The sequence below is a fragment of the Mesoplodon mirus genome (genome assembly GCF_964341445.2).
Source record: "Mesoplodon mirus genome assembly, chromosome: 4".
NCBI classification, from domain to species: domain Eukaryota; kingdom Metazoa; phylum Chordata; class Mammalia; order Artiodactyla; family Ziphiidae; genus Mesoplodon; species Mesoplodon mirus.
In genome coordinates, this window is record NC_138979.1 from 4295013 (window position 1) to 4309069 (window position 14057).

At 40.7% G+C, this 14057-nt stretch overlaps 1 protein-coding gene across 3 annotated transcripts in view; it reads right to left on the bottom strand.

Annotated features, from left to right (window-relative positions):
* The window catches only part of CACNB2 (calcium voltage-gated channel auxiliary subunit beta 2), a gene marked incomplete at its 5' end in the record, with an annotated part of 409075 nt that overhangs the window by 133088 nt on the left and 261930 nt on the right, over positions 1-14057 (bottom strand). For 2 of the 3 annotated variants that reach the window (XM_082620014.1, XM_082620016.1), the window contains one exon: positions 8112-8231. In XM_082620014.1, the coding sequence (XP_082476140.1) occupies positions 8112-8231 (120 nt within the window). Of the gene's footprint in view, positions 1-8111; positions 8232-9039; positions 9109-14057 lie in introns of those variants that run through there. The other variant, XM_082620015.1, reaches the window with a different exon arrangement.

Here is a 14057-nt window from a genome sequence, read left to right on the forward strand (position 1 = left end):
ACTGAATTTGAAGGCAGGAGCAGTGTGTTCCAGCTACCTGTGCCCATCCCAGTCCCCTATCTGGGAACTCTGGACTGGACATGTACAGCTCATGAAATTATCACTGGAACCAAGAGTGTCACATGTAACTTATCAAAAGGTCAAGGAGCCAGTCTACGGCAGAGATGGAATCCAAATCCAGGCTTTCCTGAGTTGAGTAGTTGTGACAGAGACCACACGACCAGCAGCACCTTCAACATCTATCTGACCCTTTACAGAAAATAACCTGCTGAGCCCTGGACCACGGCTTTGAGCTTGGGAGGATGAAATTCACATTGACGGAAATAAGAAAATTCAGAGAAGAAAGGGTTTGTAGGAAAAGAATGGGGAGCTCCATTTTCAATGTCAGAACTGATAGAGATGCCGTAAAAAGGAAGATGTGAGATACTGACAGTAGGGAGAGAGGCCAAGGGCAGGGGTGCAGACGTAAAGTGAGGCTGAAGCAGTGAGAAGGACTAGATGGTAACGGGAAAGACGGCAGTGGCTGAAAACTCCTTATGGATGCGAAGCTCTCTATTCAAAAGGAGAGCTTACACAGAAGTCCCAATATGTCAAACAAGAAAAAAAAAAAAAAAAAGGAGAGAGCTGCTTTGGCTGAATCTAGGAAGAACGTACCAGGACTCAAGCTGCTGGGCAGCCCTGTGCCTCTGTAGCAGCTCCCAAGAATCCACCAGTTTGAAAACCAAAGGCATGCCTCCAATGATAAAAGCCAGAAGGTCAAGGTTGGTGCATTTGGCTGGATGCACTTCCACACTTTGGTGGAGGGAAACAGTGGAAGATATTGAAAAGGACCAACCAGAGAGGTAGTAGAAATGGGCTTACGTTGTAGCCAGGACCTGCCCGGCAAAACTGACTCAGGAGAGGGCTTCCCTGGTGGCGCAGTGGTTGGGAGTCTGCCTGCCAATGCAGGGGACACGGGTTCAAGCCCTGGTCTGGGAAGATCCCACATGCCGTGGAGCAACTGGGCCCGTGAGCCACAGCTACTGAGCCTGCGCGTCTGGAGCCTGTGCTCCGCAACAAGAGAGGCCGCGACAGTGAGAGGCCCGCGCACTGCGATGGAAGAGTGGACCCCGCTCACTGCAAATAGAGAAAGCCCTTGCACAGAAACGAAGACCCAACAGAGCCCAAAATAAATAAATTAAAAAAAAAAAAAAAAAACTGACTCAGTAGAGAAGAAAAACCCTGAGACCACTGTGAGAAAGAGCCAGCCAGCCTGCTGGGGGATGGGAGACCACCCAGAGGAGAAGGAGCCACCCAAGCTGACAGCTGCCAACCTGCAGACACAGGCAAGAGGTCATCCCAGATCAGCCAGTCACCAGCTCACCTGCCAGCTGGCCAGTGATGCATGGAAGAGCATCGTGACCGAAGCCACTTAACAGAGAGCAGTTTGTTCTGATGTACAAGACAGTACAGGAATTGAGGCTGTACGAACTGCATGATCATAACTGCTCTAGATGATTTCAAAAAGCTTTGCTTTTTCCTCTTCTATCTTTCAAACTGGCTATCATGAACAGTAATCACTCAGTAAGTGTTGTCAGTACTGTGTTATTACTATTATTGCCAATTAACACTGGAGAAGGGTGGAATGACAGCGCCAGCGTATATGACTGTACCTACCCAGTCATATTTATGAGTTATGCAGAAGCCTAACAGGTGCACAGGGCTTTCACATACTTTTGCTTTCTTACAGGTAGAAAAAAAGTCAACCTAAGTTAGTATGTATTTCAACAATAAATGAACTCATGATGTTGGAAATTAGACATATTTTGCCAATTTTCTAGCTGTATTTGGAAGGTAGTTGCTATGAGCAAAAGAGGGCTGACAGTGTTTCAATGCAAAAATTAAGAGACAACATTAAAATCAACAATGGGAAAATAATTTGAGCCTAAAATATTTTCCAAAGAATGTCTCCCATACTTCATGTTTTTGGTGATGAGACCTCTCTGCTGGATTTTATGTCTTACCAATTAAATGTGTTATTTTTCCCCCTATGTGTAGCCATCTAGTTTTAATACCTGCCACATGTTTTTGGATTTTATCCAATAGTCTACTTTGTGGGTTTAAGAGAATATGTGATACAGGCATATACACATACTTCTCTCCTACCTCCTATGTGATTTTCCCAGTAAGATTCATTTTTAAAAACATGTCTAATGTTTCTTGAAATAAAAAATTCATGTTTGGGTTGAAGGTGAATAACCACATTGCTGTTTCTTCTTTCTTCTGAAAAGGCCAGGTAGGGGAATATTTCCAACTGGGTAGGATTCTCCCAGTGTCTAAGGCATTTACGGACTAAGGTAATAAGAGAAACATTTATTTCCTCTTTTATAGTATAGTATGATAAATGTGGGGAATAAAAACATGGTCAATTGAACAAATGTTTCCTCCTGAAAGTTTTTTTTTTTTTTCTAAAGTCTAAACCCATAGATGCAAAGAACAAAAAATGAGATGGGAGTAGACAAAAACGTAGGGTAGAGAAAACAATAAGCAGTGGCAATTCACAGAGTAGAAAGAGTGAAAACTAAAGTATCAAGAGACTGTGGACTCCTTTGGGGACACCGATCAGATGAAAAGAAAAGCCACCCCCCACCACTACCCTATAAAAGACCAGCAGTCAAGAAGCTTCCAGTCAGCTGTATGTCATGCTCTTAATTATGAATGGATAACCCCAAATCAAACTTTTGAAGAAAGTCTCCAGATGTAAGAATAAAATCCAACTAAAAAGTTGAAAAAACACTGACAGTACAGAAAAATCTTTAAAAGATAATCTTAAGAGATATAAGAGAAAATATTATAGCCATGGAATAGGGACAAGAAGCTATAAAAGGGGAGACAAGAGGAAAGCTCTTGGGAATTAGACATTTTCAAAAATAAAAATTTCAGGGGCCTCCCTGGTGGCGCAGTGGTTGAGAGTCCGCCTGCCGATGCAGGGGATACGGGTTCGTGTCCCGGTCTGGGAGGATCCCATATGCCGCGGAGTGGCTGGGCCCGTGAGCCATGGCCGCTGGGCCTGCGCGTCCGGAGCCTGTGCTCCGCAACGGGAGAGGCCACAACAGTGAGAGGCCCGCATACCGCAAAAAGAAAAAAATAAATAAATAAATAAAAATTTCAATAGGTAGGTTAAAAGTGGAGAAGAACTCGATTAGTAGAGCAAAAAGACAGAGGGATAGTAGGGAAACATGAGTAGAGAAGAAAACTCTAATCAGACACGTGAAAAACTAGGGAACCAGATAAAAGAGGAAAGAACGGGGGAAGAAAGTATCAAAAACAAATAAATAGACAAATAAACAAATAACACACTTTCCAGAAGTGAAGTGACTGGCCCTTCACACTGAACATTCACACGAAGAGCCGGGCACAAGAAATAAGAAGCCTCGCACCAAGGCGAAATTTCAAAATTCCAAGGGAAGAACAGTTCTCAAAATATTAGAGAAAATTATATAGAAATCGAACTCAGAGACAGAATGACATGGGCACACACAACAGCAGTGCTGGATGCCAGAAGACAACAAAACAATGCCTTTAAACTCCTGAAGAAAAACGCTTTTCATACATCAATACTATACCCAGCCAAGCTAGTAATTAAATGTGAGGCTAGAATAAAGACATCTTCAAGTTGGTAAGGTCTCAGAAAAGTAAGCTTCCTCTGGAAGGTTCCATGTTTTCTGGCTGCTGAGCCTTTCCTAATGTTAGCCATTACCCACATTACTTATCAGGCCTTTCCTCTTCTCCACTCCCCACTTTCTACTTCACAAGCTAAACTCCATCCTGGAAGGTATAGTTCAAAGCCGTCACCAGCTCCAGGAAGGATTTTCTGTTCCTGCCAGAAGGGGGCAGTCTATTCCTCTGGAGACTCACAGACTTCTTTACCCCTCCAAAACACTTCTCTCGTCTGCTTCTGATTAGTGTGATTTAAGGCCACGACTTTTCTCCCTAAACAAATACTAGAAGTTTTCTACAGCAAAATATCTGCCTGTTTTTTTCTTGTGGCTCTGGTCTTGCAATGCCTTCCCTACTCACCAACTGTGACTAATACACTTCCTTCAATATAATAGACATTTACTAATAAGAGAACAATTGACTTAAAATTTAACATTAATCCATTCTTCTAAGAATACCACACCGAACCTATTTGATCTCTGCTCCAATGCCTTCCACATCCAGATTTCCCAACTCAGAGTCTCTGCACGTAGGGCAGGAAGGATCATTTTTGGGGAGTGAAAAGGGAAAGAAAAAAAAATTCTTTCAATTAAAAAAAAGTGATCTTAGGACACAGCAACATCCATGCAAAAATTTGTACATGAATGTTTGTATGAGCATTATCCACAATAGCTTAAAAATGGAAACAACCCAAATGTCCACCAACTGATAAATGGATAAATAAAATGGGATATATACATACAATGGAATATTACTCGACAAGGAAAAGGAATGGAGTACTGATACATGCTATAACAGGAATGAACATTGACAACGTTACATAAGTGAAAGCAGCCAATCACAACAGACCTCCTATTGCATGATTTCATTTACATGCAATAACCAGAACAGACAAATCTATAGAGACAGAAAGGTTGAATAGTGGTTGCCTAGGGCCGGGGGTGGGTGGGGAGAATGGGACAGGACCACTGATTTAGAACATGGGACTTCTTTAGGGGACAATGAAAATGTTCTAAAGTTGATTATAGCGATGGTTGCACCATGTTAAATATTCTAAAACCCACTGAATTGTACACTTTATTTTTTTAAAAATATTTAAATATTTATTTAATTTTGTCTGCTCCGAGTCTTAATTGCTGCACACGTGATCTTTTTTTTTTTTTTTAGTTGTGGTACGTGGGCTTCTTAGTTGCGGTATGCATGTGGGATCTATTTCCCCAACCAGGGATAGCACCTGGGCCCCCTGGATTGGGAGCACAGAGTCTTACCCACTTGACCATCAGGGAAGTCCCAAATTGTACACTTTAAATGAGTGAACTATATCTCAATAAACCTGTTCTAATAAAAAGATCAATGTGGGAATAAACTAAATTCCTATATTATTTGTGTTTGTTTAAGAGCACTAGCTTAAATAGGGCAGGCTTTGTAAAGTACGGCAAACCTGAACAAGATCAAAATGTGCGTCTGGGATCAGAAAACACCAAGTTGAAAAACAAGGTCATATCAGTTACTTGCCTCAGAATAAATATTTAATGTGTTCACTGTAGAGCTTACTAGTTTAAGAGAAGCCATACTAAAGCAGTAGTGAAAACTATTGGGTTTTATGGGAATCACAGACGGCCTGGTTATATAACCTTACGTAGGTCACCTAATTTCAATAGGTATTTTCTTTAGTTTCACCCCTTGCCAATCACCTTATTTCAGGGGCATATTCTTGGCAATTAATGGATAATATATTTCATATTTACAGAGTGCCAGGATCTGAAAGCACTGCTGAGGTTTATTCCAGGCATTTGCACACACTTAGGGCACGTGATCTGCAGGGTTGGTAAGTTAAAGCACCCACTTAGAAAGGCTTCCTGTTTGAGGGATGCTATCATAGTTATAAAACAAATGTAGAAAACGTTTGAGTCTTCCAAAACGAATGGAAAAAGTGTTTGAAACTCTCTTAAAAGTAAACAATGATTTCATGTATTTTTGAACTTTAAGGTTTCATTTTGAAATACGTCCCACAAAGGCACAATGATATGCTGGTGGAGGAAAGTAGATTAAAAATAGCCTAATGAATGACCCATCTACAATCCTTCTTTTGCATACCTTCTTCAAAGATATCAGAATTAAGAAATCAGGCCTACCAAACCATGATTTTAACTAAAAGTAAACTTAAATCCTACTCTTTGTATCTCCTTTCAGAACGTATTCCAATTCTCACTCACCCTAGTGTAACTCATTTGAATACATCAGAGGTTTAAGATATGGGCCTAATTTTAAAGAAGAAAAATGGATGTAGGTAAACTATTTTCATTAAACATACGATATAGCCCTTCAATTATTTTGCCTTTGTTTTAAATTCTCTTCATTTTCTTTCATCTTCTACTTCATTTGTAACTATAAGCTTTTTAGTCTGTATGACAAATAACACGAATCTGGTTTGATTTAGGAACAATATTATGATCCACACTGGGTTGAAAAATACTTAAAAGTTCTATGCAGCTGTGTCACTGAACTCAGAACTTATAGCAGTGAGAGACAAAAATGCACCAATCGGATAACTAAAGACTTTGTGGTTTGTGAAAAGCAAACCTACAAGACATTGGGTTGTATGATGATGTGATATGAGGCTGTGAAACTGTTTAATTTTGGTATGTGAAAAAAATCACATGAATAAACGAGTGCAAATAGAACACTCTTATTTCTGGAATACAGACTCTTATTTTTCTTGACTTTTCTTTCCACCCAGGTGCAAAATATAGAGTGAAGAATTCAGATTCTAAATTGCAACTTATATTAGCAACACCGCAAATTTGGGGCAATTAACTCCACTAGTCATACATTCATTATTTAATTTCAACCTCATAATTTTTCTATTGTAGTAAGAACATTTAACAAGAAATTTACCCTCTTAACAATTTTTAAATGTAGATTGTGAACTGCAGGCACAATGTTGTACAGGAGATCTCTAGGACTTACTCATCTTTCTCTCCATGGAGTAGCAGCTCCCCATCTCCTCCTCTAGCCCCAGGCAGCCACCATCCTGCTCTCTGCTTCTAGGAGTTTGACTACTTAAGATACCTCGTATTAGTGGAATCATAAAGTGTCCTTCTGTGATCGGCTTATTTCACTTAGCATATGCCCTCCACTTTCATCCATATTGTCACAGCATAATGTTTTAAATGGTTCACTTGGGTAGAGCAGATTAGTTGGTGGCAACTGGGCCACACCTTGCTTTATCAGTTTCCTGCCTCTACCCTTCATGAATCCTCTCAGAGTCAAGACTATGTCACACCTGGAGATGACTTCCCTGCTCGCGGAGGTGAGCACATTGTTTTGATGTCCGGAAGTCCTGCTTTTTTTTTTTTTTTTTTAAAGTCAAGGTCTCCTGGCAGCTCCTCTGGAAACTACTATGGCAGCTGGGCTACAGGTCACATGCATATTACATAATGGCCGTCCATGCATTCAAACGAGCATCTCCAAGCCACGATTCCCATAGCAACACACAGAGATTTTACTCATCTCAGAGATGAAGCAGCCAGCAGAAGTATTCTAATGTTAGTTACCCTCGATTTTCCTTTTTTTTTTAGCAAGATCAACACAGCACTTTTTTCGAAGCAGTCATTTTTTCAAAGGAAAACCGATGAAAACTGTGTTAAAATATGTTCACTTAAAAGTTACCGAGTTATCACACACACCGAGGCCCTTTGAACATGAACAACAGTCGATGCTTTAGAAATAGCTGCTATTTGAATGAATGCATGGGAAAAAGAATCCAAATCATGACCATTAGTGAAATGAAACAGTCTCAGCTAAATTCTGTACTTCTATGTTTCATATGTCTTTTCCAGTCCCCCCGTTCCATATATATGCACTTTATTATTGTGGGATGGAGAAGAAAGTGCTCCAAGGGAACAATTTTAATTAATAAAATCCTTTCTTGCTTTATTTTTGAAAAGCATAATGCAATCCATTTTTTAAATGTAAGAAAAATGCCATCATAAAACACCTAGGGAGTAAAATTTGGGAGAAAAATTGTTGTCTAAGAGAATAAACATTAGCTTGAAGAATGTGTGTTTTTCTGAGTAGAGAAATGGTTTCCTGAAAAAACTGAAGTAAAATCCTTTTGATATTAGAAGGAGTTTTTCCTCTTTGTATATTCAGGGATCCTTTTTGTGTGTCTAAGTAAACCATCCACCCACGGAAACAAGTTGCCTGGATTATAAAACAACATAAAAGGCAAGACCACTCATATATCACACTGCCTTCCTCTGCCAAGGGAAGAAAGTACATTCCATTTCTTGTACCTCTTTTCCGCCAGAGAGACCACACGTGCACTTCAGGAGGAACTGCCACAGGTGGCCCATCACGGACCCAGCACGACACGCAAAGAGCCTGGCGGAGAACGGAGGGGGTTTTACCTTTGCTTTCTCCAGCTGGGCCTGGGCCTGTCGTCGTGCTTCTCTGCGCACCGTCTCCCGATCTTCCTCCAGAGAAACATCTGAATCGGACGGACGGCTGGTGTAGGAGTCTGCCGAACCCTGGAGAGGGAAATCGACCTTTTAAAAGAGATTGCATCTGTGAGGTTTGCAATGGCCACGTCTCACTGACACGGCAGTCAGCTTCCTAGACTGTGCTATCCATTCCTGAAAAGAGGAGAAAATAATCCAACTGGTGGCAAACCAGCTCCACACATCGCGCTCTGGTCTGCAGACCACGCACTAGGAGAGCTGGTGCCTTTCAAGTTACCATTCCTTCCCAAACCTTACGGGCCAGTTAGCAGCCTTCCTGGAAGCCAGAACAAGTTCTCCGTATCATCAAACCAGCTCTGTGCTGCAGTGCAGCGTAGGGCACAGACGGGTTTCAAGGAGAGCTTCAAGAACAGTCTACAGCTACAGCAAGAATGTCCAATTAGAGAGAAGACAGGCTAATAAAACATACAGGAAAGTCGAACGAGTTATCAACTTGAACTCTCTGAAATGTCACTACCATAGATGTCACCCACTTGCATCTTAAGCATCCTTTGGTACCTACCTCTGTATTCACCTGATACCTCCTCTGACAAACCTGTAATGCAACAGCCGCCAGCTTCCCTCAATCTTTAAGCCACACATGTTTTTTCAATCCCTTTAAAGAGATATTTCATCAAAGCTGTCTATGGAAAACACCTGTCTGGGAGAGCTCCTAGGGCAATAAATCACAGCATAGGAAAAGGAGCTCAGAGGATTAGAGGACTCTCTCCCGTTCCCTCTCCAGCAATCAGCATATTACTCATCACGGGCGCCCCAGACAAGCAGCAGAAACAACGACAAAATAACGTCTCCCCTCAACGAGAGCCCTGGAGCTTACAGAGATGTCCGAATTCTTCAGCCTTCCTCCCTTGGCGCGTTTCAGAAGCCTGATCCAGGTGGCCTTCATCAGCCAGACAGCGCCCTTCTCGTCCGCAGCTGCAGCCCCGGGCACCGATCCTCAGTGCGCGCTGAGCCCCGCAGAACCCCTTTTCTGTTCCCGTCCATGCTCTGGGCAAACCCCTCCTCTCCGTCCCTTTCTGCCTCCGGGGCTTTCACTTCCTACCCCGGAGGACTCCAGTCCAAGGAGCTTCTTATTTTCCCATTCCAGCCAGTGGGGAGGGGAAACAAACACTCGAATGATTTCGATTGCTTTAAAGATAACAGTTCAAGTGCATCCAACGGCATCAACTCGTCCTAAACTTCATGCATCTTATTACCCTATTCTCTTCCCGACTCTTGGATCGTTAAAAGACATTAGTTGTAAGAGAGCCTTTAAAACACACACACACACACTCACACACACACAAACCAACCTAGTGCAAAACGTATGCAGTGACATTTGCAAGTGCAAAGGTCAAGCCTTATCTTCAGAGATCTGGAGGGGGAGGGCGGAGGACGCGCTCACCGCACTGGGCATGCGCCGTGTGTAGCCTTTTTACGCAGACGCTCACATCACATGGTTAGTCTCTGCCAGATTGCCATTTTGCATCCAAAGTGTAAACATCTGGAAAGGGCTTTTTGCTTCTATAGTAACAGGCACCTGGAATATTTGGCATGTTTCTATTTCAGATCAAACATTCTCTCAAAAATAAAGTGTAATCTCTCCCTCTTTTTTTTTCATTTAAGGATCTCTTTCCATTAATGTGCTGCAGAAAGGATATCCTATGCCATTGGACAATTCGTAGATAATAAATATGATATACATTGATGGGCAACCAAAATCAAATCATGCTCATCCAGCCTAATATCAAGCCGCTCTTGATTTCCTAAACAAAATGCGAGAGATTTGCCCATTGAATTAGGTCTTGAAAGTAATCACAGCGCCAAGCAATGCGTTTAACGGAGCTCAAAATGACTTCGAACTGCTTCTGCAACTGAGAAACTACCCTTCCCAATAAAGTCACTGGAATAAATAAGAGTGTGAACTGTTATCACGTAATTACGAAGAAATTTCAAAGCTTGGTTGATTTATTAGGTGGAGTTAAGATTCATAGAACAATCTGGTCCAAACTCTTCTTACAAATAAAGTGACTGGGGCTTGGGAAAGAAAGTTACTTATTCATTTCCACTACTAATGGAATTACATTTTCGAAAGTTTATGAAGAAACACACACTTCCAGGTTTCTTAAAGTAAACATAAAATACTATCACTGCATTCCGAACTACATTTCTGTTTGAGTGTCCTGGAGGGGATTGTTTTGTAAAGTCTGGTGGGGATTGTTTTGTAAAGTCTCATGCGAATGAAAGAACGGATTCTTATGGAAATCTTCCTTACATTCCCTCCCTCCCTCCCTCCCTTCCTAACCCTCCCCACCCCCATTCCTTTCATTTCTAGGCTAAGACCAATCTTCATGACTTAAATACCAGAAAATACAGTAGAATAGAGGCTTTAGAATAAACGTTGTAGATCAAATGCACCCTCACTGTGGTATCATTACATAAATTAATAAATAGATTACTTACCTTGTTATCAATTGAATGTAAAATGCATGAGGAATAGGAAATGCATTGCAAGTTTTTCATTCTAGTACAATTCACAAGGGAGATAGGGGTTTTTCTACACCAACACACAGGCTAGGGGATTCCTAATTTTCCCAGAGGGTTTCCTATAGCAGGGATAGCACAGTAGAAAATTACCATGAAGCATGATTATATCCCGTAAAAGACATCAGGCCCCATAGTCACAAGTGCTGGCATTTTAAACCCAGTCACCCTGCCACAGGGTCAAGTCACGCCTCAGTGAAGATACAAAGTTTCTGTCATTAAGACGCCCATAATGAGAGGAAGAGAGTAACACACACACACACACACACACACACACACACAGTTGTGTGTGATGTCATTCCCTTTTGAACAAAATAAGATTTAAAAAATCCTTTGCTCATAATCAGATGTAGCTTTTAATTACACGGTCATTTTGAGACCTGTTTCCAGGTTGAAATAATTAAGCAGTTTAAAAGGCCCTCTCCACTGAGTTTTGGCAATGATCTTTTCTTCTTATATATTTTTTAACATCTTTATTGGAGTATAATTGCTTTACAATGGTGTGTTAGTTTCTGCTGTATAACAGCAATGATCTTTGGAATACTTGCAACAATATATTAACCTTTGACTACAATATGAACTGATGTCCACGTGACTTTCATTCCTTGGATATGTGAAGTACACACTTTCCAAATACTTTTCATTATAGAAGTTACATGTATCCATCATAGGACAAGAGACACACAGATAACATTTACTTTAAATTCTCCCATCCAAAGAGAGTCATTATTAAATGGTAGCGCTGTTTAGCTTCCAGAGTTCTTGCATTTTTGAAAGTCACCCTCCAAACGTGTGCCTTACAATTAATCTCCTTCCTTCCAGGAGTGTGGATTTATGCAGTTAGACGTGCTGTATCTAATTAAGCTTTTGCCTTTGGTACCATATGGACTTTCTGGGTCATTCTGTCTCAAGTAGTCTTCAATCAGGAAGAGCTGGCAGTCATTTCCGTAAATCCAGAAAAGGTTATCACAAGGTGTACCCCTGATCTCTCGGGTTCCTGCAGTATGATTAGCTGAACTTTTGTAGTATTTGTCCTGGCAGGTACATCACAGATTTCCTTTTCCACATCTTAATATTCCCATTCCTCATCATACAGTTCTAAAATGCAACCTGCAGCTAAATGTCTACCAATAGCTCACCTGGGATCATTTATTTTTATCCTCAGGAGTCTCACTCCAAATTGTGTTCTTTGCTTATAGGAGACTTTAGTTAATTGGATTAATTAATGCTTCTATTATTCAGTTTCCGGCGTTTTCCAATTTATGCCAAATATTTACACACAAAGCATCATGCTTTTCCTTTAACACTTTTTTTGTATTTATGATGTTTGCTTTTTTCATGCTGTACTCTACTGTTTCAATCATGTCTATTTCCAGGATTGTTTTTCTTGAGTGTTCTTGTACTTCCTCTTTTATTTTTTTATTTTTATTTTTTGTGGTACGTGGACCTCTCACTGTTGTGGCCTCTCCCGTTGCGGAGCACAGGCTCCGGACGCGCAGGCTCAACGGCCATGGCTCACGGGCCCAGCCGCTCCGCGGCATGTGGGATCTTCCCAGACCGGGGCACGAACCCGCGTCCCCTGCATCAGCAGGCAGACGCTCAACCACTGCGCCACCAGGGAAGCCCTGTACTTCCTCTTTTAAAGCCAAAAGGATAAGAGTCATCAGCCTATTGAGGACCAGCATCTTGGATCCCAAGTGGGTCATCCATTTCTGTAGAAACTCTTCATATGAAGCCTAAAGCAATGCTCTTGGGCAAAATCAATTTCTCATAGTATCCCAAGGCTACCTCAATTTTAGACAAAGCTGTGTCCCATCTAAAATACTCAAGACTTCAAATGTATAGGACTCATGCATAAGACTCCTCGTGTACAGGACTATGCTAAGCTAAGTTCAAAAATGACACAGGCTATTCAGATGAAGCCCATTTTCATTAATATTGTATACTCTGGTTTGCCAATGTCACAAAGTTACTATTCAAATCCATTCAATCACAAAAATCTCAGATGTGACTGGCCTGCCATTTGGCAAAACTTGAAAATATCAACAGAGGTGATGGTGATAAATCTATGCAAGTTCATCCCTGTTCAGATTATGTAAAAGCTAAAATATGAGCTTCAATTTTCTCAAGAGCATAGGAAAATTTGTAAACTTTGTGCAAGTTTCATAAATACTGGTGAAGAGATTAAATTTTGCCCCGAAGCTAAACCAAACCAAACCGAACAAAACCACACAGCACATGCATCTATTCAGTACTTACTATTCTGGAACCATAAGTGCTATAACTAAGTTAAATGCTGGGACTATGACTTTGTTTCCATCATGGAGCTTGATATTCTAGTGAAGAAGACCAATTAAAATAATTATCAGAAAAATAATTACAGTGAGAAAACAGTGGACAGGCTGAGATGAGAGAATGATGATGGGAAGATGCTACTTTAGTTGGGAAGACAAGATGATCATCTGAGATGATATTTAAGCTGAAATATCCCAAAAGATAAAGAAAAAACAAGTAAGCCTTTGGATGTGCTGAGAAAAGCAATACAGGAAAAGGGAATGGAATATGCTAAGGCCCCGAGGACAAGGAATGCTTCGCAGCTTGAGGAATTGAACAGAGATCAGTGAGGCTAACGTGCTATCTTGCAGGTGCATTTATTTAAGCCTTCTCTCCTTTCCCTTCTTTTTCTCTCTGCAGGTGACACACGTGGAATACGTATTCTGGGAGTCCTTTTCATTTATACGGCATCACCTCACAGAAAAACTCCTTATACATGTTTGATTTTCTTAATTAGAAGTGGTATTTAAGTTGTCAGTAAATTCCACATTATTGGGAGAATCATGTCTTCTGAGGTTTAAACACAGTTCTCTGAATTTCTTCCTTCTAAATCCAGGGCTATCTCTTAAAGTCTAACATCGGTATATTTCTGAGATTGTTCTATATTACATTAATTCGAGCAATCAATTTATTAAGGCTAGACTATGTAGACCAGTGATAATAATTGCTAATTTTTAATGAATGCTTACACTGTACTAGGCACTGTGCTGATCCACCAGTGTTACATAATTTAATAATTAATTTTCTCCATTTTTCACTGATGAAGAAACTGACATAGAGAAGTTAAGTTACCTGAGGTTACAAAGCTAAAAATCGATGGGGGTAGGAATTAACCTTCAGCAATCTGAATTTAAGTTCCATGCATGCATCAGTTCAGAAAATTAAAAGCCAGAACAAATCCCTACATGCAACTGATGTTTCTATTAATCAAAAACATTTTTCTTTCTTTTTTTTAAATTGAAGTACAGTTGATTTACA